This window comes from Mustela lutreola, chromosome 5, assembly GCF_030435805.1.
Source record: "Mustela lutreola isolate mMusLut2 chromosome 5, mMusLut2.pri, whole genome shotgun sequence".
Classification (NCBI taxonomy): Eukaryota; Metazoa; Chordata; class Mammalia; order Carnivora; family Mustelidae; genus Mustela; species Mustela lutreola.
In genome coordinates, this window is record NC_081294.1 from 78,247,925 (window position 1) to 78,272,730 (window position 24,806).

General features: G+C 36.0%; 1 protein-coding gene and 1 pseudogene across 12 annotated transcripts in view; one reads left to right on the forward strand and one right to left on the reverse strand.

Annotated features, from left to right (window-relative positions):
• Positions 1-24,806, forward strand: part of ANKHD1 (ankyrin repeat and KH domain containing 1) — a 130,524-nt gene that overhangs the window by 30,810 nt on the left and 74,908 nt on the right. For all 12 annotated transcript variants that reach the window (XM_059174780.1, XM_059174774.1, XM_059174778.1 and 9 more), the window contains exons 3-9: positions 4,599-4,755; positions 5,705-5,852; positions 6,406-6,553; positions 8,569-8,802; positions 10,927-11,021; positions 19,715-19,952; positions 20,186-20,377. In XM_059174780.1, the coding sequence (XP_059030763.1) occupies positions 4,599-4,755; positions 5,705-5,852; positions 6,406-6,553; positions 8,569-8,802; positions 10,927-11,021; positions 19,715-19,952; positions 20,186-20,377 (1,212 nt within the window). The remainder of the gene's footprint in view (positions 1-4,598; positions 4,756-5,704; positions 5,853-6,405; positions 6,554-8,568; positions 8,803-10,926; positions 11,022-19,714; positions 19,953-20,185; positions 20,378-24,806) is intronic.
• On the reverse strand, positions 11,351-12,345 carry LOC131832145 (large ribosomal subunit protein eL8-like; annotated as a pseudogene).

The window sequence follows — 24,806 nt, forward strand, 5'->3', positions numbered from 1 at the left end:
TTTTTTTCTGTATATTGCTTTTGAGATATGCTCATTTTGTATGTTACTCCTTTTAGTTACTTATCTAGCAAAAATATATGTGCATATTAAATACATGTAAGAATTTATTTAAAACAATTTTTTGAAGGCTTATTTATTCATTTGTTTGAGAGCCACAAGCAGGGGGTGGGGTAGTGGGAGAGGAGAAGCAGACTCCCTGCTGAGCAGGGGCCCCTCTCAGGGCTTGATCCCAGGGCCACATGATCATGCCTTTGCCTGAGCCAAAGGCAGCTGCTTAACTCATTGGGCCACCCAGGTGCCCTACATGTAAGAATATAATCTAGAAGAATGTGTAGGTTATTTTTGAAAATAGTGCCCCAAAATTAAAAAAATAAAGTAGTGCCTAAAAGCTTGTTAGAGTGCCATATACATAACCTTATACTATATTAAAGCCATTTAAATGCAGAAAATTAAAAAATAGGGGTACCTGGGTGGCTCAGTGGGTTAAAGCCTCTGCCTTCAGCTCAGGTCATAATCCCAGGGTCCTGGGATCAAGCCCCACATCGGGCTCTCTGCTCAGCGGGGAGCCTGCTTCCTCCACTCTCTCTCTCTCTCTCTGTCTGCCTCTCTGCCTATTTGTGATCTCTGTCTGTCAAATAAATAAATATTTTAAAAAATTCAGAGTAAAATTCAAAATAGAAAAAAATTTTTTTAACATTTTCTTTATTTGTTTGAGAGAGTGAGAGAGAGAGGGAAGAAAAATCTGAATAGACTCCACACTGAGTGCAGAGCTCAGTCCTGCAACTGCAAGATCATGACCTGAGCCAAAACCAAGAGTCAGACGTTCAACCAACTGATCCACCCAAGTGCCTCACAGAAAGGTTTCACTTACTTATGGAGCATAAGGAATAATATGGAGGACATTAGGAGAAGGAAAGAAAAAGTAAAGGAATTGGAGAGGGAGACGAAGCATGAGAGACTGGACTCTCAGAAATAAATTGAGGGTTGGGATACATGCAATGGAGGGGTTGGGATGGGTGATCCTGGTGGTGGGTGTTAAGGAGGGCACGTATTGCATGGAATACTGGGTATGGTGCACAAACAGTGAATCTTGGAACACTGAAAAATTCTTTTTTTAAAAAAGGAAGGTTTTTAAAGTATAGAAAATTTTGGGTCTCCTGGGTGGCTCAGTCTGTTAAGCATCTGCCTTCAGCTCAGGTCATGATCCCAGGGTCCTGGGATGGAGCCCCACATCAAGCTCCCTGCTCAGCAAGGAGTCTGCTTCTCTCTCTGCCTAGCACTCCCCCTGCTGTGCTCTCTCTCTGACAAATAAATAAAATTCTTTTTAAAAAAATAGAGAAACTTTGGTTTCTGAGTACTTTTTTTTAATTAAAAAAATTTTTTTTTAAAGATTTTATTTATTTATTTGACAGACAGAGATCACAAGCAGGCAGAGAGGCAGGCAGAGAGAGAGGAGGAAACAGGCTCCCCGAGGAGCAGAGAGCCCGATGCTGGGCTCGATCCTGGGACCCTGGGATCATGACCTGAGCCAAAGGCAGAGGCTTTAACCCACTGAGCCACCCAGGCGCCCCTAATTAAAAAATTTTTTAATGTTTATTTATTTAAGTAATCTCTACATACAATGTGAGGCTGAAACTCCTAATATAGAGATCAAGAGTCACATACTCTTCTGACTGAGTCAACTAGGTGCCCCCAGTTTCTGAGTACTTTAATAAACATGATATTAAAGATAAGTATGCAGAAAAATCACAGCAGCCTTTTGGCACATTTCATGGTGACTGAAGAAAAACAGTATTACATTTGACCAAATAATGACTGGGACAAATAGGAGCTAAAATAAATTGAGCATTTTTTATATTACTCTTGGAAAGATATAAATGTTAAGAATGAGTTTACTTAATGTCATCTTTTGTTATTCCTTCAACTTTGTCCTGTTACGGTAAAGTATAGGTATAATTTGTAGCAGATTGACTTTTAGTCTACGTACTGTGTCTTTTGGGAACTGAATAGAAACTTAAAATTAGATACAACAGAATAAGACTGTTTAAACTGAAGCAGAACTAGTAATTTTTTAAAGAAAGGTATAAAGATCACATTTGTAATAACATGGAATGTCCCTCCTTTAGAGTCTGGATTTCCAGTGCATCTCCTACTTGTGATATAGGGATATAATGTATAAGATATACTGTGTAAGATTTCTGAACGGCAGTGCCATGACCACCCTCTAATTTTGGATTCTTTATTTGTTTTGCTTTGTTTTGTTTTTGCTTTGCTTTGGACCCTTGAATTATTTGGCTTAGAGCAGAGAGAGAAATGTGGAGAAAAGACATCTCTCTTCTCCAAGTCTTCTCTGCTTTCCTTTTCTTCCCTAGATCAAGCTTTGTTTACAGGTAGTGGTACGTTTTTACTCTCTGGTTTAGGCTCACACTTCACTCATGTTGTGAGTATCACTCCTTAATCCCCAATTAAGGGTTTTAAACTCACTTTTTTTTTTTTTCTGGGCACCTCATGATTTCTCATAAAGGGCTCTTTTCTTTCTTTCAGCATTCAGCAGGGAGGCTGCTTACGATTCTCTCCCTCTGCCTGTCCCCCAACTCGTGCTCCCTCCTTCTCTCTCCATCTCTGTTTCTCTCTAAAATGAATAAATAAATCTTAAAATATATCTGACAGTTTCTTAGACAGAATATTCTATCCAACTACATATGAGTTTAAATTGTCAAATTTAAATCATTATTCTCAAGGTCTCCTTGATATTCTTAGAGAAAATTAAGAACTAAAATTATTTCAGGGGTGCCTGGTTGTTGTGTTTTTCTAATGTGAATGTAGGGGAGACTTCTCTAAGCATGAGACAGATTCCAAAAGTCAGCTCAGTTGGAAGAACATGTGACTCTTGATCTCAGGATTGTGAGTTTGAGCTCCATGTTGGGTATACAGATATTTAAGTAAGTAAACTGGGCACCTGGGTGGCTCAGTGGGTTGGGCTGCTGCCTTCGGCTCAGGTCATGATCTCAGGGTCCTGGGATCGAGTCCTGCATCGGGTTCTCTGCTCGGCAGGGAGTCTGCTTCCTCCTCTCTCTCTCTCTGCCTGCCTCTCTGCCTACTTGTGATCTCTCTCTGTCAAATAAATAAATAAAATCTTAAAAAAAAAAAGATTTAAGTAAATAAACTTTAGGAAAAAAAGATTAAAGCTATTTCAAGAAGAATTTTAAAATTATTTTCTAAGTCATAATTTAATACAATTAGAAATAACTAAGGGAATATGAAATATATTAAGTAGATAATAAAACCTTCCCACTGTCAAGGTTTACATATACTTCTAGACTTTTTTCTTTGTAGCTTTAATATATATGTTTAAATATACATAGGGTCATATTGTACATAATATAACTTCCCTTTTTTTTTTTACTTTATTATGAGCATCTTTCTATAATCCTCCTTTCTTTCTTTCTTTATATATATATATATATTTTAGAGTGGGGGAGGCAGTGGGCACAGGGAGAGGGAGAGAGAGAATCTCAGGCAGGCTCCACACCCAGCACAGAGCCCAGCATGGGGACCTGGAGTTCATGACCCAAGCTGAAACCAAGAGTTGAATGCTCAACCAACTGAGCCACCCAGGCAGCTCGATCTTTCTTCTTTTAAAGGAGAAAATAAAATATTTTCTTGCTTAGATGTACCATAATTTATTTTACCAGTTCCTTATTGAGAGATACTTAGATTATTTCCTCTTTTCCAATATCACAAAGGAGAAAATAAAATATTTTCTTGCTTAGATGTACCATAATTTATTTTACCAGTTCCTTATTGAGAGATACTTAGATTATTTCCTCTTTTCCAATATCACAAATATTGTTGTAGTTTATAGTCATGTGTAGCTTTTCTTATTTGTGCATGTGTCTTCATAGGACAAAGTATTAGAAAGTGGTATCACTGTGTCAAAGGATGTTTACATCTAAAATTTTGATAACTCATTGAAATTTTCTGTTACAGTTGTCACCGATTCCTCACTGAATCTAGAGAAAAAGTTTAATTGGCAACTTAGACATGTAATAGTCCTTCTAGCCTGAGATGAGTAAGGACAGAAACTGTGCCTCATCCCTTTTTGTCTCTCTAGTGCATTTACATCATAACCACATAATAAATATTAGAATGAACTTATTTTAATTTACCCTGTTATCCTAGAAGATGGTTCTATGTGGCTATTAAACCAAAGGGAGAAATTGTTGAATTGTTTGTTGTATTAGTGCTGACGACCTACTTCATTATTACTGAAAATAGTATAAATATGATCTTCCACTAGAGATCTTATAGTATGACTATATATTTTGAAAGAACTTTCATTCATTTACCTCAGTGAGCATCATGTTACGTTATATTTGGAGTTAGGTATGGGACAGATTAATACGTGCCTTGTAAAGATGCGGTGGCCTTTTGACATTTGTGGCAAAATTATTATCAACCTTATATTCTGATTGTCAGCCTTCTCTATGGAGACTATGCCGTTTTTTCCCCTAAATAATAGTGTCTAGTAATGTAACTACAATTTGCACTTTTTTGTTTTTTCTTCCCCTGCACTACCTGATTGACGCACGCTGAAGGCATTGGCAAATTGTCGACTGCTGATGGTAAAGCTTTTGCAGATCCTGAGGTGTTGCGGAGACTGACGTCCTCAGTAAGCTGTGCATTAGATGAAGCTGCTGCTGCACTGACACGGATGAGAGCAGAAAACAGCCACAGTGCAGGACAAGTAGACACGTATGCATATAATGACTTTTTCTGGGTATCAAACATTTTCTTGAGTGGAATTTGGGGAAGTAGCAGCTTTGGGTTAATTCTATCTTTTGGACGGGATTATAACTTTCGCTAAGCAGATATTAGAATGGGTTTTATATTTTAAGTGGATACATAAATGTATATATGTTACATAGAAATAAAAACAGAGACTATTTTTATTCTTATATTCCACTCATATTCATTGAATATTCTCATGGCATGTACTGTACTAGCCTCTGTAAGAAATCCAAAGTGAGTAAAATTGTATTCCTCGTTCTAAGGAAGTTACTTGTTCTAAAGATGATAGTAGTAAACTGGAAGCTGACTGCTTGAGTAAATAATAAATGAAATGGGTTACTAATGCACTAATCCAGATGCAGGTTATGGAGATATGGTCCATAATTAGCAGTATCAGCATCACTTTAGAGCTTGTCAGAAATGCAGAATCCCAGACCTCACCTCAGAACTACGAATCAGGTTCTACATTTTAACAGGAAACATGGTGATTATATGTATGCACATTAAAGTTTGAGATTTATCAATTTTGTTAACCATTGTGCAGTAGATCACATCTTCTGTTACCAAATAAAATTTTAAGCCATGGAGTTATATCCCAGATATCTTTAGGAATTACTGCATTGATTGAGTTTAAAAACTTGTGCATCTAATAGTTTTTAAGACTTTACTTGAAAATTAATATGATAAAATGTTATAACATTCTGGAAAATAAAAATGACAGCTGTTTTCATACTCAGTTTATTGCCTTTCTGGCTTGGCTGGCCTCCACAAATAATTAGTATTACAAACACACAAAATGTTCATACAAGTTTTTTTTTCTTACTGTATCAACATTTTTCTGTTTAATATAGTTTATTAGCATAGGATTCTGAGACTTTCTTTGTTGGTTAATTGTTGATGGTTTTGTTTTCAGTCGTAGTCTGGCAGAAGCTTGTTCAGATGGGGATGTGAATGCCGTTCGTAAATTGCTAGATGAAGGCAGAAGTGTAAATGAACATACAGAAGAAGGAGAAAGTCTGCTGTGTTTGGCTTGTTCAGCAGGGTATTATGAATTAGCACAAGTAAGCAGAACTTACCTTCAGTGATTGAAATTATGGAAAGGTTTTTGATTTATTTTTATTACTAATCAAAGAAATTGTTAGAGGCCAGATTCCTTCCTTTTGGGCAGTAGGTAAAGTGGAACCTGGTACATAATTCATTTTGTTGCCTACACATGTAACTGGGCAAGGTGCATTTTTCTGCCATTTACTCAAAACTGTTCCTAATGAATAAGAAACACATAAAAGTAATAGTAATATCTTCAGCTTGTCTTTAGAAATAATATACAGCTATAATGGAAAGTAGTGATGTATTGTCATTTCATCCAGATTATCTCAATTCTTTTAATTTTTTCTGTCTGTTGTAGCAATATTGAGAAATAACCGTGTGTTTACTAGTTAGTTTCTGTATTGGTAGTATAGTTCTGCTGTTCTCTTGCTGGATAATCCCAAGCATAACACATATTCTTTGACAAGAGCAGTTAACATTTTCTGTTGCATTTATGCATTTATTTCTCTAGAAATACTATTAATAGTAAGAACTGACTGTTCTCTCTCTGTGTAATGTGTTTTAAAGGTATTGCTTGCTATGCATGCTAATGTTGAAGATCGAGGGAATAAAGGAGACATAACTCCCCTAATGGCAGCATCTAGTGGAGGTTATTTAGATATTGTGAAATTATTACTTCTTCATGATGCAGATGTCAACTCCCAGTCAGCAACAGGTAAGTAGAAATTATGTGTCAATTTGAGGAAAATAAAGTGATATAATTAATTATAACCTAAGAGATAAAAATCTGATTTTTACTATTGGAAAAATCAATTGTAAACCTACAGAAAAATCTTAGCCATTGATTAGAAATGAGTAAAATCTAAATTAATTTGGTATCTTCAAAAGATTGAGATTCTGTTTGGCCAAGATTGTCAGTTTTTCTGCTGGAGACAGTTTCTTTTTTGCCATAAGAGGCAAAATTAGGAATTGTATGTCTTAAAATTCTTTATCTCATTTAAATTCAACTGCCTTAACTTTAGATTATAGATTAACCTGAGAGTATTCACCCCGTGGGGTTTTTCATGTGGGGCATACTGAATCCATTTACTACTAAGATACTCTTGTGGCAGAATGAAAGCTTTTCTAGTAAGAGGTGTTCTTTTAGTTATTTATACCTCGCAGACACATAGAAGGAGCCTTGGTCATATGTCTTGAGTTACAGGTATAGTTTTAGTAGTAAGATTACTTGGATTTAGTGAGGCAACGACATGATTTTTTAAAAATTTACATAATGAAAGCTATGTCATTGTTCTACACCTTTAAGTGAATTTTAAATGTAAGTGAGCAAGGCTTCCTGGAAGGAACTGTAGACTATTTTGCTGACCATTTTGTCTTACTTGTAATGATAGTAACATGTATAATATGTAAAATGGTTGAATAGTTGAATTCTAAACACATTGGATTCTGGAATGTTACTTCTCTTGCTGAATCTTTAAAATAATCTTCTTCAGTGCCTTACTGTTAGGTAGTAAACCATTTCCCTTACCTCTTTTAATAAATAAAAATCCTCAAAACAAAATCAGGAAAGAAATAGGTGGCATGCCAATAATGGGATAATGATCTTTTATTTTCTAATTTTATTTATTTATTTGACAGAGAGACAGAGAGCACAAGTAGGCAGAGTGGCAGGCAGAAGGAGAGGGAGAAGCAGGCTGTTCACTGAGCAGGGAGCTCAAGGCAGCTACTTAGCTTACTGAGCCACCCAGGAGCCCTGGATAACGACCTTTTTAAAGAAATGTTTCTTGTGAAGAAGTTATGCTGAGAGGGATTTATATCTTCCTACTTTATTAGGCTATCAAGTAAAATGAAGTGTCATCTTGAAAAATCCCTTTCAGTATATTTTTATTTAAAATATTCTAGTGTGTCATTCAAAATTATTCCTTTTTCTTTTGATACTTCACAGTCTAGAAATCCTTAACATTTTCTTTCTATGTATATCCATTCCTTAATTTTCTCTTACCTTTTCTTTATGCAGACTTATTCATAAGACTATTCATTGTTTTAGCTACATTTTTCTTCTGACACATATCTTTAAACTAATGGGAATATAAGTAAATTGGCCTGTTTTGTTTTTTTTTATAAAGATTTTTATTTATTGTTTTGACAGAAAGAGAGAGATCACAAGCAGGCAGAGAGAGAGAGAGGGAAGCAGGCTCCCCTTTGAGCAGAGAGCCTAATGTGGGACTCCATTCCAGGACCCAGAGACCATGACCGGAGCTGAAGTCAGAGACCTAACCTACTGAGCCACCCAGCTGCCCCAGTTGGCCTGTTTATAACAAATCTTTTATTTATTTATTTTTTTTAAAGATTTTATTTACTTATTTATTTGAGAAAGAGAGAGGGAGAGAATGAGCTGGGGGGAGAGCAAAGGGAGAGAGAGAGAGAGAAAGAAGCAGATTCTCTGCTGAGTGTGAAGCCCAATGAGAGGCTCCATCCTAGGACCTGGAGATCATGACCTGAGCCAAAGGCAGACATTTAACCAGCTGAACCACCCAGATGCCTCTTTAATAAATCTTTTAATTAGTAAGAAAATTAAGATGATGCTCTTAACCAATAGAACAAAAAAAATATAAGATGATAGTTCTAGTGGTTTATGTAAGGGAATTGAAGAGGTAGAACTGGAGTATAGCATAGTTATAGTTTTATCCATTTTATCCTAATTCTGTGTATCTTTTTGTTCTTTGTTAGGAAATACTGCACTAACTTATGCCTGTGCTGGAGGATTTGTTGACATTGTGAAAGTGCTACTTAATGAAGGTGCGAATATAGAAGATCATAATGAAAATGGACATACCCCCTTAATGGAAGCTGCCAGTGCAGGTCATGTGGAAGTTGCAAGAGTTCTTCTGGATCATGGGGCAGGCATCAACACTCATTCTAATGAATTCAAAGAAAGTGCTCTTACCCTTGCGTGCTATAAAGGTACTCTCTCTATATGTGAATATTTATAATTTTTTTCATAACTACTTTGAGTATTTAAATATTTGAGTATTTGAATTAATTTTATATTACTTATATTTTCCGTATGCCGTCAAATTATGTAACTTGTAAGAGATTATATAGAAAGCCCATTTTAGCCTATATTTTGTAAAGTATAAATTTCACAGTGTATATTTCTTTATTATGTTAATTCAGATTTATTCAGGTAGCTATGAAGTCAACGAAAACTCATAGCACAGATTTAGAGGGTTTTCATTTTTTAATAACTTTCATTTTATATGATTTTTTTCCAACCTTTATTTCAAAACTAATACAACCTCAAGTAATAGTAGTAATCACAGTTTAAACAGAAAACCTCAAAAACAGTAAAAGTATAAGGAAAAGAAATTTTACAATGAACATGTTTTATTACTACCTAAAGATTAAAGCATGTAAGCAGTATTTTAGTATGTTTCCAGTGTGTTTTTTAAGCATATATATAAACAAACATATATATTTAAACTAAACAACCATACCTAACTGTTTTATAGTCTGCTTATTTTATTTAGCAATATATCATGAACATTTCCCATTTCAATAAATATTTTTATAACACAACTTTTGATGGTCACATAGTATTTCACTGTTTCTGGTAGGAGTGGGTATGGCTGCATGTGTCATGAAACCTAAATTAATAATGATTTAAACAAAAGAGAAGACTTTTTTTTTTAATATGTAAATCAAGCCCAAGGGTGTAGGCTGTCTAGAACTAGTATAGCTGTTCCACTGCTATCAAGATCTCAGAATTCTATTTTTCTCTTCTACCTTCCTACTGTGTCGTTTCTATCCTCAAAGTTACCTGTAATCCAAAATGTTACCTAGAGCCCCAACAGTCTACATTGTAGGAAGGACAGAGAGGGTAAGGGCAAAATGGGGAGTTCCTTCCACATCAGTCAGCTACTTTTAAGAAATCTTCTTAGATGTTCTGCCTTATAGCTCCTGCTTGTATCTCATTGGCTACATATAATAAGGAAAGCTGGGAAATGTACTCTTTTAGTTAGTTGCCACTCAGATAAAAAAACCAGAGTACTGTTATTAAGGAAGACTGAAAGAATGGGTATTGAGTAGGGAACTAGGAGTCTCTGCAGATACATCAAATGGATGTACCATAATTGCCTATTGTTGGACACTTGAATTGTTCCCAGTTTTCACTATTATTAAAAACACTGTAATAACATCCTTGTGCAGACATCTTTGCCTAATCTCTGATTATTTCCTTAGGATAAATTCCTGGAAGTGGAATTGCTGGGTCAAAGGGTATGGACATTTTTAAGGCTTTTGATACATATTGCCAAATTGCCTTCTAGAAAGGTTGAACCAATTTACACTCCCACCAGCAGTGTTTGAGAGTGCCCTTTGTCCCACCCTACACCCTCACCAACACTGGGTATTACCATTCTTTTTAATATTTGCCATTTTGATAGTAAAAAATGGTGTATCATTTTAATTTGTTTTTGTTTAATAGGAAGGTTTAATATTCTTTTTCAGTTTAGTATTCATTTACATTTCTTTTTTAATAACCATTTCATGTCCTTCATCCATTTTTCTACTGGAGTGTTTGTCTTTTTCTTACTGACTATTAAGGCTTTTTATATATTTAATGTATCCAGAGGGTTGAAATTATTTTGAATGGAGTTTTCTGTGCCTGTTCATTGCCACAGTGAGTTTATGGTCATTATTTTAATGCTGTTTTTATGAAAAATATTATCCAAAAGTATTTTACCTGGCATTCTAATTGATTTCAGTGCTTTGATTTATAGTTTGATAGTTTTTATAGATTAAATCAAAGAATAAGTATTACTGCTTTACTTAACTTGTTATATGCTTTCTACTAATTCAGTGTTTAAAACCTAGATACCTTGATGAGAGTGTGCTTATTATTTTGGATTGGCTTTGTAAAACTGTCATTCCTTTATTGAATGAAAAATAAGTTCTCATAAATTTTTGTGTAGATACCTGAAAGAAAATGATTCCATATTTTAATATTTAATGTATTAAATTAATACTCAGTTCTTTAGAAATACAGTTTAAAAATTCAAATTCATGTTCTTTTTTTTTTTTTTTAAGGCCATTTGGATATGGTTCGCTTTCTGCTTGATGCTGGTGCAGACCAAGAGCACAAAACAGATGAGATGCACACTGCCTTAATGGAGGCTTGCATGGTAATTTTAAATTGCACTCATTTGCAATAGCGTTGAAAAGCAATGTTTTATTTCACGTTTGTTCTTATTTTGTTTTAAAGATTTTATTTATTTGTCAAAGGGTAGAGGGGAGAAAGAGAGCACAGGCAGGAGCAGCAGCAGACAGAGGGAAAACCAAGCTCCCCACTGAGCAGGGAGCCAGATGAGGGACTCGATCTCAGAACTCTGAGATCATGACCTGAGCCAAAGGCAGATGCTTAATGACTGAGCCACCCAGGCATCTCTGTTTTGGTTTTTTTGAAATAAAACTTTTTTTTGCTTTTATGTATAGAGAATTCAGCTGCATACATTTAGCCCAGTTTGGCGGCCAGTCCTTTAACCTTTGATTTTTCCAACTTGGCAATGTGAATCACTGAGTTTGGACCCAGGACCTTGCCTCCCCAGTGACAGTGGATCTTATCATATCTGTCATTATAATTGGTCCTAATAGCTTCTGCCAGCTTAGCCAGAGTTCCTCTGTCTTTTGAGTTAACCTGCGTGAAGGCGACAGTGGTGAAGGTCTTCCTGTGGATCAGACACCTTAGCCTGCCCTTCCCCTTGATGATGAAGTAGGAAATCCCCATCTTACCACTCAGGGCAGGCACGAGGATATCCAACTCAGTGAGATCCACATCATATGCAGTCACTGCCATCCGAGCTTTCTTATTTTCCCCTAAGGTGGTAACATTATTAAGCCCAGCTTGAAGGATAGGCGGCCTCTTGGTGGGGACATTCCCTTTGCCAATAGCTTTCTTCTCAGCCCGTGTCAACAGTCTCTCCTTGTGTTGCCTTGTCTGTGGTGTGTATTTGTGGGCCAGCTTAAGCAGTTGAGTACAGCTATTTGGTGGTCCAAGACCTGGGTGAGCTGGTTAATTGTGGTAGGCACTTTCAGGCATTTATAGAAAATAGTCTTTTGTTGCTACAGGTAAATAAAGTGGCACCATTTGCCAAAAAGATGAGGTCCCTTTGGGGCTGGATGTCCCATCTGATGCCAAAATTCTTGGGCCTTTTCTTTCTTTCTTTTTTTTTTTTTTAAAGATTTTATTTATTTGACAGACAGATCACAAGTAGGCAGAGAAGCAGGCAGAGAGGGAAGCAGGCTCTCAATGTGGGGCTCGATCCCAGGACTCTGAGACTGTGACCTGAGCTGAAAGCAGAGACTTTAACCCACTGAGCCACCCAGGTGCCTCTCTTGGGCCTTTTCTTAAACAGGTTTGACCACCTTCTTGGCTTTCTGCTTCTTCACAATAGCAGGAGCCAGGGCCACTTTTTTCCCCTTAGCCTTCTTTCCTTTCAGCATCTTGGATGGCTGGAGGAGGCTGGTTTAACTTTTTTTTTTTAAATAATTTTTTGGGAAAGATTTTATTTATTTGAGGGAGAGTGGGAGAGAGAGCATGAACAGGGGGAGGGGCAGAGGAAGAGGGAGACTCAGACTCCCTGCTGGACAGGAAGCCTACCTCGGAGCTGGATCCCAGGACCCTGCGATGACCTGAGCCAAAGGCAGATGCTTAGCCAACTCAGCCACCCAGGTACTCTGGCTTGTTTAACTTCTGATAGTAAATCTGCCAATGTAGAAACCAGTACAAAAGGCAGGCTTGGTTCCACCATTTCCAACACACTGAGAGACTTTTATTTTCTTTTTTTTTTTTTTTTTTTTTTTTTTTTTAAGATTTTATTTATTTACTTGAGAGAGAGACAGTGAGAGAGAGCATGAATGAGGAGAAGGTCAGAGAGAGAAGCAGACTCCCCATGGAGCTGGGAGTCCGATGCGGGACTCGATCCCGGGACTCCAGGATCATGACCTGAGCCGAAGGCAGTCGTCCAACCAACTGAGCCACCCAGGCGTCCCAGAGACTTTTATTTTCTTCCCAATTTTTTTTTATTGTGATAAAAGACACATAACAAAGTTTGCCATCTTACGCATTTTTCATGTATAGTTCAGTGTATTAAATACATTTGTAATGTTATATAACTGTCATCACCATCTGTCTCTCATTTCATCTTATAAAACGGAAACCCTGTACCCATTAAATAACAACTTCCCATTCCCTGTTCTCCCCAACCCCTGGCAATCACCATTCTACTTTCTGTCTATGATTTTGACTACTCTATCTCATTTAAGAGCAATACAAAATTAATTAATTAATTAAAAGAAGAGGAATCATATAGGATTTGTCTTTTTGACTGCCTTAATTCACTTACATAGTGTTCTTAAGGTTCATCCATGTTGTAGCATATGTCAGAATTTCCTTACATTTTTAAGGATGTGTAATATTTTATTGTATATATAAATAATACATTTTTGCTTATTCACTCATCCTTTGTTGGACACTTGGGTTGCTTCCTTGCATTAGCTCTTGTGAATAATCCTACTGTTCAAGTCCCTCTTTTTAGTTCTTTCAGGTATATACTCAGAAGTGGTATTGCTTGATTATACGGTATTTCTATTTTTAATTTTTTGAGGAATTGCTCATACCGTCCTTCCACAGTGGTTTTTCCGTTTTTCCATTTTCACAATGTACAAGGGTTCCAATTTCTGTATATTCTCACCAACATTTGTTATTTTCTGGGGCTTTTTGGTAGTAGCCATCCTAACGGTTGTGAGGTAGTATCTCATTGTAGTTTTGATGTGCATTTCCCTAATGATTATTGATGTTGAGCATCTTTTCATGTGCTTATTGGCCATTTATATATCTTCTTTGTTGAAATGTCTATTTAGATCCTTTGCCCCTTGAATCAGGTTGGTTGTTTTTGTTTTTGAGTTTTAGGAGTTCTTTATATATTTTGGATATGAATCTCTTGTACCCTTTACAAATATACCCAAATATTTTCTCACATTCCATGGGTTGCCTTTTTACTCTGTTGGAGGTGTCCTTTTATATATAAAACTTTAATTTCATGAAATTCGATTTATTTTTTTCTTTTGTTGCCTGTGCCGTTGGTATCATATCTAAGAAATCATGGATAAATCCAATGTCATGAAGCTTTTGTCCTATGTTTTCTTTCAAGAGTTTTATAGTTTTAGGTTTTTGAGCCCTTTTAAGTTAATTTTTGTATATGGTCTTAGGTAAGGGTCGAACTTCATTTTTTTGCAGGTGGATGAACAGTTTTCCCAGCATCATTTGTTAAAAAGACTGTTATTTCCTTATTGAATGGTCTTGACATCCTGGTAAAAAATCACTGACCATATATGGAAGGGTTTATTTCTGAGATCTCTCTTCTATTCCTTTTGTTTATGTCTGTCTTTATGCTAGTAGTAAATACTGTGATTACTGTGGCTTTGTATATGTTTTGGAATCAGGAAGTGTGAGTCTTCCTGCTTTATTCTCTTTTTCAAGATGGTTTTTGGGGTCCCTTTAGAGTCCATATGAATTTTAGGATGGGTCTTTATATTCTGCAAAAACCACCATTGGGCTTTTTATGGGAATTGCATTGAATCTGTAGATTGCTTTTGGTAATATTGACATCTTAATGTTATTAAGGCTTCCAGTCCATAAAAATGAAATGTATTTCCACTTTTGTGTATCTTCTTTAATTTCTTCTAGTAGTGTTTTGTAGTTTTCCTTGTATAAGTATTTTACTTCCTTGATGAATTCCTAAATATTTTATTTTTTTTGATGCTTTTGTAAATGGAATTTTCTAATAACTTTTCGTATTGTTCATTGTTATGTGTTGAAATGCAACTAATTTCCGTGTGTTAACTTTATATTCTGCTATTTTGCTGAATTCATTTATAAGTTCTAACAGTTTTTTGTGTATGTAGTCTTTAGGGTTTCCTACATATCATCTGTGAACAGAGAACTGTTAATCAGTGTTTTTTTTTTTTCTTTTTTCTTTTCCCTGTGAATCAATGTTTTATTTTTTGAGTATGGGTTTTTCACCTCCTTGGTAAGTTTGTTCCTAGGTTTTTTTTATTATTTTGGGTGCAGTTGTAAGTAGGGTTGCTTGCTTTTCTTTTTAAAAGATTTTATTTATTTATTTATTTATTTAAGAGAGAGAGAGCATGAGACAGATATCACAAGCAGGGGTGAGGGGTACAGAGGAGAAGCAGACTCCCCACTGAGCAGGGAACCAGATGCAGAACTCCATCCCAGGACCCTGGGATCAAGACCTGAGGTGAAGGCAAACACTTAACTGAGCCACCTGGTACCCTAGGATTGTTTTCTTAATTTCTCTTTCTCTTGCTTCATTATTAGTGTATAAAAATTCAGAGGATTTCTGTACATTGATTTTGTATCCTAGAATCTTACTAAATTCATTTATCAGTTCTAGTAGTTTTTTGGTGGCGTCTTTAGGGTTTTGTATAAGTAGTGTCATGTCATCTGCAAATAGTGAAGATTTTACTTCTTCCTTACCAATCTGGATGCCTTTTATTCCTTTCTCTTGTTTGATTGTTGTGGTTAGGACTTCCAGTACTAATGTTGAATAAAAGTGGTGAGAATGGGCATCCTTGACTTCTTCCTGATTTTAGGGGAAAGCTTTTAGTTTTTCACCACTGAGTATTATAATCGCACTCTGTTCTTTAGAATTTCCTTCCTTCTCGTCCTTTGGGTGTGTTTTGTACTTCCTTTTCTAAGCTTTTGAAATGTGAGCTTAGATTATTGATTTTTTTCTCTTCTAATTGTATGCACTTAGTTCTATCAATTTCCCTCTCAGTACTACTTTAGTTGTGTCTTAGAAATTTTATTATGTTGGGGTGACTGGGTGGCTGAGTTGGGTAAGCCTCTGCTTTTGGCTCAGGTTGTGATCTCAGGGTCCTGGGATTGAGCCACATGTTGGGCTTTCTGCTCAAGAGGGGGTTTCTTTTCCCTCTCCCTTTCCCCTCCCCCTGCCCATACTTTCTCTCTCTCTCTCAAATAAAATTTTTTAAAAATATTTTTATGTGTTATATTTCATTTTCATTCAGTTCCATATATTTTTTTAAATTTCACTTTAGACTTCCTTTTTGACCCATAGGTTATTTTCACGTGTGTTCCTAAACATTTGAAGATTTTCTTGTGATCTTTCTGTTAATGATATTTAGTTTGGTTCCATTGTGGTCAGAAAATACATTCTACGTGATTTCATTTCTTTAATTTTGTTTTATATTCAAGATGTGAACATATATTCCCTATGCATTTGTGGAGAATGTATATCCTGCTGGTTTTGGTAGAGTGTTCTATAAATGTCAGTTAGATCCTGTTGATTGATGGTAGAATTCTTCTACATTATTTCTGATTCTCTGTATAGTTTTTCTAACAATTACTGAGAGAGTTGTGTTAAAATCTTTAGCTGTACTTGTGGATTTGTGTGGTTCTTTTAGTTGCTTTTCATTTTTTTCTCATTTTTTCACATGCTGGATCTCTGTTGCTTGGTACCTATACATTTTTAGAATTGCTGTGTCGTCTTCATGATTGACCCTTTTATCATTATGTGATGTGTCTCTTTGGTAATCTTTGTTCTGAGGTCTCCTTTGTTAACATAGTTCCTGATATTAATATAGCTACTTTTGTTTTCCAGTGATTGTTTTCCTGATAAGTATTTTTATCCTTTCTTTCAATCTTTGATATGTTTGATATGCCTATATAGACTGAAGTGAGTTTTTTGCAGAGAGCATATTTTTAAGTCATGTTTTGCAACCCACTCTGTCAGTCTTTGTTTTTTAATTGGTTTGGTTAGACCATTTATATTTAAATATAATTATTGATATGATGTTCTTTTATTCTGATTCTATGTTGAAATTTATTTTTTTTTTATTTTTCCATTTTCCCCCTTTATTTTCTTTAATATATCATTAATAGACCTTTTTTCTATCTCTTGTGTTTGATGTATTTCTAGGTCTGCTTCCCCTCTGCCAGGTCTGCTTTTATTGGTTATTGTGTATCTTGACAGTCACCACATGTTCCTGCTTTTTAATATGTGGTATTTTTAGTTGTAAGCCATATGCTATGAATGATCCCTTTTCAAGTATCTTGATTATCATGTTCTTATAAAACTATTATGTTTTGTTCTAGCAGGCAGTTAAATTACCAGTGGATCATTGGTCATACTGAGGCTTAATTTCTTATACTCCTTATTCTTATACTACTACTTCCTTGCTCCTTGATCTTTGGATATTCCTTAGGTATCCTCTCTACCATCTCATTTGAAAGCATGGATATTCACCATTGGTCTTTCTATTCTGGCTGAGTCTAAACTCCCAAGGTCTCCAGCCTTTCAGCAGCCATTCTCTGCTAGCCTCCCAGAGTGGCATCTTTGGTGCCCCAAGTATCTGAAGATAATTTTATATAGATTTTGAGATTACTCTGTATTTTCGTTTTCTCAGCCCATACTTTTTCTGCTCATACTCCTGCAATTCTGTTTTGGCTGCTTTGTATTCTGATCTTTGTTTTCTTTGTTGAAAGAAATCTTCACTCTTTGTTTAGCCTTGGTTTCCTTAGACCATGGTTTGGAAGATGCCTAAAGAGAGAAAGCTGGAGTGAATGTAGGGTTCATCTTATGTGCTGCCTTTTTGTGGTGCTTAGCCTTAGATTGGTTGCTATTTAGTGCTTCCAGTTGCTTTATCTCTTTTTCCCAAAAATTACCATATTTTATTATAGGAGGGTGAGTCCAGTACTGGCTACTGGCTAGTCTTAGAATTTTTTAAAAGTCTAATAATTGTATTAGACCTTTAAGATTAGATTATATTGTTTTTACTCCATTATTTTTTCCTTTGACAAAATTAAAATTTTTTATTAAAGCAAAAAGTGCTTGGTATAATTTCTCCCTTAATGTATGTACTCAAGATATAAAAGCAAAATCAGTAAAGAAATTGAAGTAAATTCACACAAAACTATTGGGAGCCTAGAGGAGCTATGCATGGCAGTAGTTCTTTGATCTGTGAATACTTATAAATTCTATTTTCTTTTCAATTAGAAATGTATTTCAAATATCAAATAACTTAATACAGCAATTTGGTTAAAATATACTTTATTTTACATATATTTGAAGTATTAGTATTTAATAGGAAAGCTAGAATTTCATTTCAGATTTAGTAAAACTGAAGTTTTAATACCAAGTCATTTGTTTTTGACATTATGTCAAAAGTGATTAAAGCTAGGCTAGTCATTTAGTTAAATATAATGAAACTTTTTTTTTAAGATTTTATTTATTTATTTGAAAGACAGAGATCACAAGTAGACAGACAGAGAGAGAGGAGGAAGCAGGCTCCTTGCTAAGCAGAGAGCCTGATGCGGGGCTCCATCCCAGGACCCTGGGATCATGACCCGAGCTGAAGGCAGAGGCTTTAACACACTGAGCCACCCGGGCGCCCCAAATATAATGAAACTCTTGATGGATATTGAAATCTAACATTTAATTAAGGTTTCTTTAATTAATTATTTAATAAAAGGATTGACCAACCTTATAAAACCTTATTTTTATATTCAGTCTTTACCTTTCAGCAGTATTTTGGTCCTTTTTGAAATACAGACCAACACAGCGTTTGATTTTATATGCTGCAACAAGAGTTAAGGCATATATAAAATTTTGAAGTGAAGAATTTGAAACTAATGATGTGCCTGGATGGCTCAGTTGGCTAAGTGGCTGCCTTGGGTTCTGGTCATGATCTCAAGGTCCTGATAATGAGCCCCACAACAGGCTCTCTGCTCAGTGGGGAGTCTGCTTCTCCCTCTCCCTCTGCTGCTTCCCTTCTCGTGCTTTCCTGCTCACACTCTCACTCTCTCAAATAAATAAATAAAATAAAGAATTTGACACTAAAGAAAACAAACAAACAAATAAAAGAGGAATATTTATGGCGGCAGAGGGATAGGATGAATTACGCTCCATGAGAATATTTTATTAATTGCCTTACTGTTGGGGCACCTGGGTGGCTCAGTTGTTAAGTGTCTGCCTTCTTCTCAGGTCATGGTCCCGGGGTCCTGGGATCAAAACCTGCATCAGGCTCTGAGCTCCGCGGGTAGCCTCTTCTCCCTCTCCCACTCCCCGTGTTTTTGTTCCCTCTCTCGCTGTGTTTCTCCCTGTCAAAAAAATAAATAAAATCTTTAAAAAGAAAATAATTGCCTTCTGTCTATACAGATGGACCCATGGTAATATTATTTACAAGAGAATAGATACTTGTTTTTATATGTTTGTAAAATTTTTTCTTTCATTGCAACAAGCTAGTGATGAGGAAAAATATAGGGTACTATCAGCCCGCAGGGGTTTTCCTTGGTGACATAATCCCAAGTGGTAATGACTTCTTAGAATTTGTTGTTACTTTTTGTCAAGTCCTTGTTTCTTAAATAGCTCTAATACAGTATCCTATGACACCTAGGTTGGAGGGTATAGTTATATTTGACTTGGCAGTAGTATAAACAGTAATTATTTTGAAGTACTCTTGTGTATGGATTTAACAGTTTTTTGAACTTCAAAGAATGTGAAAATTTGAAATTATTTGGAATTGTTAATATATGTTGCAAGTCTGATTCTTGTGGAAAATTTTGGGTTTGCTCAAAGGTAAGGTAAAGTAATCTTAATGGAGTTTTGATAAGACACCTCAGGTTTCTCAGATGGGCATGATAATACATGTGTATCTAAGGTACATCTCTGTTTCTTTCTTCCTTTTCATTTTTCCTCAATCTCTTCTTTTCTCCCAATTTAAAAATCTCAAAACAACAAAATTCCTTCCTTCTTGTTTTCCTTCTAAAAATCTGCAGGATGGACATGTAGAGGTAGCACGTTTGCTTTTGGATAGTGGTGCTCAAGTGAACATGCCCGCAGATTCATTCGAGTCTCCGTTAACGCTAGCTGCCTGTGGAGGACATGTTGAATTGGCAGCTCTGCTTATTGAAAGGGGGGCAAATCTAGAAGAAGTTAATGATGAGGGATATACTCCCTTGATGGAAGCTGCTCGGGAAGGACATGAGGAGATGGTGGCCCTACTCTTAGCGCAAGGTAAAGTAGTTTTACTTCTTTAATTAAAAAATAAATTTCCTTTGGGTGTTTTGTGTTGAGTATCAGCAAAGTGTACTACAACTAAAATACTTTTTTGCATTGATGGTAAAATAAATTATCAGCACCCTAGAAGGAATCCTAGAAGCAGGGAGAGATGATTAACATAATTTAGAACAATATTTTTATCCTAAGTATTGCAGCTAGTGTTATCAATTTTTATGCTTTCCTCTTAGGAGCAAATATAAATGCCCAGACGGAAGAAACCCAAGAAACTGCTCTGACCTTGGCTTGCTGTGGAGGGTTTTCTGAAGTTGCAGACTTCTTGATTAAAGCAGGGGCTGATCTAGAACTCGGCTGCTCCACACCTCTCATGGAGGCTTCACAGGAGGGACACCTTGAGTTGGTTAAATATTTATTGGCTGCTGGTATGTGAATTTAAAAATGCCCTTTAGAAAAAGGATTTTTATATTGCTTTCATAACTTTATCAATTAACCTTAACTTTTTCATATCTACAGAAGTTGAAAGCCAGCTCTACAATTTGATTGTTCTACTTAGGCTCCTACATCTCTAAAAATGTCTTAAAACATTTTCTTATTGTTAAGGTTTGCTTCATGACCATAGCTTGCACATTGACCTTCTCTCTCCATTCAATAGTTTGTGGCTTCTGGAAGGCAGAAATTAGTTCCTCTTAGTCTCTGTGTTAGTAAGTGGAGGTGGGGATGATGACATTATAGAGGTCATAGTTTGATACTTTCAAGCCTGTTCATTTCTTGACATTTTTAAGTCTTCTTAAGAGTAAAAAAAGAAAAAAGAACAAGTGGGAATTTAATTTTTGGCAGAAGTACTTAGTTTTAAAATGATTTGTGCTTTATGCATTGATAAGCAATAGGAAGAAATTAGTAGTTTTGCATAAAATATTTGTAGTTTTATAGCATAAAATAAGAATTAGCAGAGGATGCTTGGGTGGCTCAGTCAGTTAAGCATCTGCCTTTGGTTCAGGTCATGATCCCAGGGTCCTAGGATCAAGTCCCGCATCTGGCTCCTTGCTCAGCAGGGAGCCTGCTTCTCCCTCTGCCTGCTGCTCCCTCCACCTGCTGCTCCCCTGCTTGTGTTCCTGCTCTTTCTCTCTCTCTGACAAATAAATAAATAAAAATCTTAAAAAAAAATACTAGAAAACTAGAAAAAAATATCCAGATAGACATACACCTTTATAAGTATATTGAAAACAATATGAAAATTTTCTTTTTATCTGTGTCTGACATATTGTTTAAAACTTGACATATGAAGAGGGCGCCTGGGTGGCTCAGTGGGTTAAGCCGCTGCCTTCGGCTCAGGTCATGATCTCAGGGTCCTGGGATCGAGTCCCGCATCGGGCTCTCTGCTCAGCAGGGAGCCTGCTTCCTCCTCTCTCTCTCTCTGCCTGCCTCTCTGCTTACTTGTGATTTCTCTCTGTCAAATAAATAAATAAAATCTTTAAAAAAAAAACTTGACATATGAAGAAATTAATATGTTAAGGAAAATATAATATTTAGCAAGGCTTTGTTCAATATTTTTAAGCTTTTATTGTTAACATTAATTTCATTATAGCCCAGATTCAGTTTTTCCTTTGAATTGTTATTGAAATAATTTCTTAGGATTGTTAGTGCAGATGATTATGTAGTTTTTGAACAAAAGCATAGACCAGTCATACAAGCTGACCTCTCCCCTGACTCAGATATTAGCAGTCACTGTAGTTAATGTGTGCATTATTCAGTCATTGTACCTCCATCATTTTCAGCAACTATCTTTGTGCCCTTCAGGAGTGCTCTACCAGTGATTACCTTCCATAGTCTTTCCACATCCCTCTGTGTTAAGTCTTGCTGTTGTAAGAGGCTTTTAAGAGAAGGCATTAATGTTTAGTAAGAAATTATTGAATACCAAGACATTCTGCTCAGCTTTTATGTTATTTCTATTAATTGCCACTGGTCCCTATATAGTTAGAAATATTAAACACATTCTTATAGATATGGAAACAATACACAATCATGTTACCCTAAGGCAACCAGGCTAATAAGTGACAGAGCTAATGTTCATACTTAGAGCTCTGGACATCGTTTTTCCTATTGTACCACTGTGGAATCTTGTTTAGCTGCTTATGCTAATTTGACGTACAAAGTTTCCAGAACTATCTCAGGGGATTGAGAATCACTTTTTTATATGATCACTATCTATAAAAATTTTTTTTCCAGTTTAGAGTGTGCTTAATTTACATGAAGTTCTTCTTAGAGTGTAGCAGTAAAAACAAAACACACACAAAAAGCAAAACAATAAAATTTTTTAATATATTGCCTCTATCATTTTCAAGAACTTTTTTGTTATGGCATATTTTCAAACATAGAGAATAGTATAATGAACCCTAAGAAGCCATCACCCAGCTTTCTTTACCAATTTTTTTTTTTCTTTTAGATAGAGAGAGATCACAAGTAGGCAGAGAGGCAGGCAGAGAAAGAGGGGGAGGCAGGCTCCCTGCCGAGCAGAGAGCCTGATGTGGGGCTCAATCCCAGGACCCTGAGATCATGACCCAAGCCGAAGGCAGAGGCTTAACCCATTGAGCCACCCAGGTGCCCCATCTTTACCAATTTTTAATTTATGACCCATTATCATTTCTTTTCTTCTTCTTTTTTTTTTTTTTTTAAGATTTTGTGTATTTATTTGACAGAATGAGATGGTAAGAGAGGGAAAAACATGCAGGGGGAGTGGGAGAGGGAGAAGCAGGCATCCTACGGAGCAGGGAGTCCACCACAGGGCTCAATCCCAGGACCATGGGATCATGACTTGAGCCCAAGGCAGACGCTTAAAGATTGAGCCACCCAGGGGCCTTGACCTATCTCATTTCATCTATATTCCTCCATATCCCCCATTTCTTTTCTTTTTTTTTTTTTTTAAGATTTATTTATTATCCGAGAGAGAGAGAAAGAGAGAGAGAGAGAGAGATCATGAACAGGGGGAAGGGATAGAGGGAGAAGCACACTCCCCTCTGAGCAGGGAGGGAGCCTGATGCGGGACTCAGTCTCAAGACCCCTGGATCACACAACCTAAGCCGAAGGCAGACAATTAAGCAACTGAGCCGCCCAGGTGCTTTCCCCCATTTATTTTTATACAGTTGTTTTTTACTGAGATGTAATTGATATAGATAACATGAGTTTCAGGTGTATAACCTAATGATTTGGTATTTGTATAAATTGTGAAATGATCACCACACTTAAGTCTAGTTAACATCCGCCACCATATATATTTATAGAAACATTTTTAAATTTAAAATTCAAATTTTTAATTTAAAAATAAATTATTAAAAATATAAATTTATTTCTCTAAATAATCAATAAATGTTTTAATAGGTATCTCTGAAAGATAATCTTTTTTTAAAAAATATTTTATTTGTTTATTTGACAGAGATCACAAGTAGGCAGAGAGGCAGGCAGAGAGAGAGGAGGAAGCAGGCTCCCTGCTGAGGAGAGAGCCCCATGCGGGACTGTGTCCCAAGACCCTGGGATCATGACCTGAGCCAAAGGCAGAGGCTTTAACTCACTGAGCCACCCAGGTGCCCCTCAGAAAGATAATCTTTAAAAAATAACCACAATATCATTTTCCTACCTACAATTTTTAAAATAGTAATCTTTTAGTATTATTAAATGTCTAAGCAGTTTTCATATTTTTCTTACAAATATGTATGTGTGTTTAATGAATTTTTTAAATCAAGATTCAATAAGATTTATATAACAGCTGTTGGTTAATGTCTTTTTTTTTAACATTTCTTTTTTTTTTCTTTTAAAGATTTTATTTATTTATTTATTTGACAGAGAGAGATTACAAGTAGGCAGAGAGAAAGAGAGGAGGAAGCAGGCTCCCTGCTGAGCAGAGAGCCCGATGCGGGACTCGATCCCAGGACCCTGAGATCATGACCCGAGCCAAAGGCAGCGGCTTAACCCACTGAGCCATCCAGGCGCCCTGGTTAATGTCTCTTAAGTCTCTTTTGTCTTTGTGCTCCCCTTCCATTTTTCTATTTCCTTGCAAGCTTTGATTGAAGAAATGGAATGTTTATTCTTTAGGCTTCCCACTGGTATGGATTTTGCCAGTTGCATCTCCATGATTTTATTTTACTTGTTTTTCTGTCTCTTGGATTTCCTATAAAGTTGTAGTTAAATCTAGAGACTTGATCTGAATTCGGGTATGATGTGGGTTTTTTTGTTTTTTTTTTTACTAGACTGCTTCATAGGTACTATTTGTATACTTCTTTCTGGAGGTAATAAACGTCTGATTATCTTTCTTTTTGTGATATTATTAGCCACAAATGATCATTAATTCATAAATTATCAGTAGATCTATTAATTCATTAGGAGTAGTCTCAATTCTGTTATTCCTTCCTTCTTTATTAGCTGAAATGTGTCTATAAAGAGAAACTACCCTTCGTCAGCTATTTGGTTACCCTTAGATATAAATCCTATGAGAATGGCAGTTTGATTTTTTTTTTTCCTTTTATTTACCAATTAACAAAACAATAAGGTAATCCCCTAATATCCTTCACTGGTGACTAATGAAGTTTTGTTTTTTACTTGAACATTATTTGAACTTCCAAATTTAAGCATATGTGATGGCTTTTACTTCATCATAGTTCTCATTCTTTTAGAAGCAAAAACTATTGAAAGATGGGAAAATTTGATTATCTTTGGTCAGTAAGGTTAGCTCCGAAGTCCTTTTGATGTGACCTCACTATAGTCTCTCATAATTCTGTTGGTTTCTGATATGGCAAGGTGTTTCAGGCACATCTTACACACATTCTGCCCCAAACCAATTATTTTTCTAAGCCCTTGTTG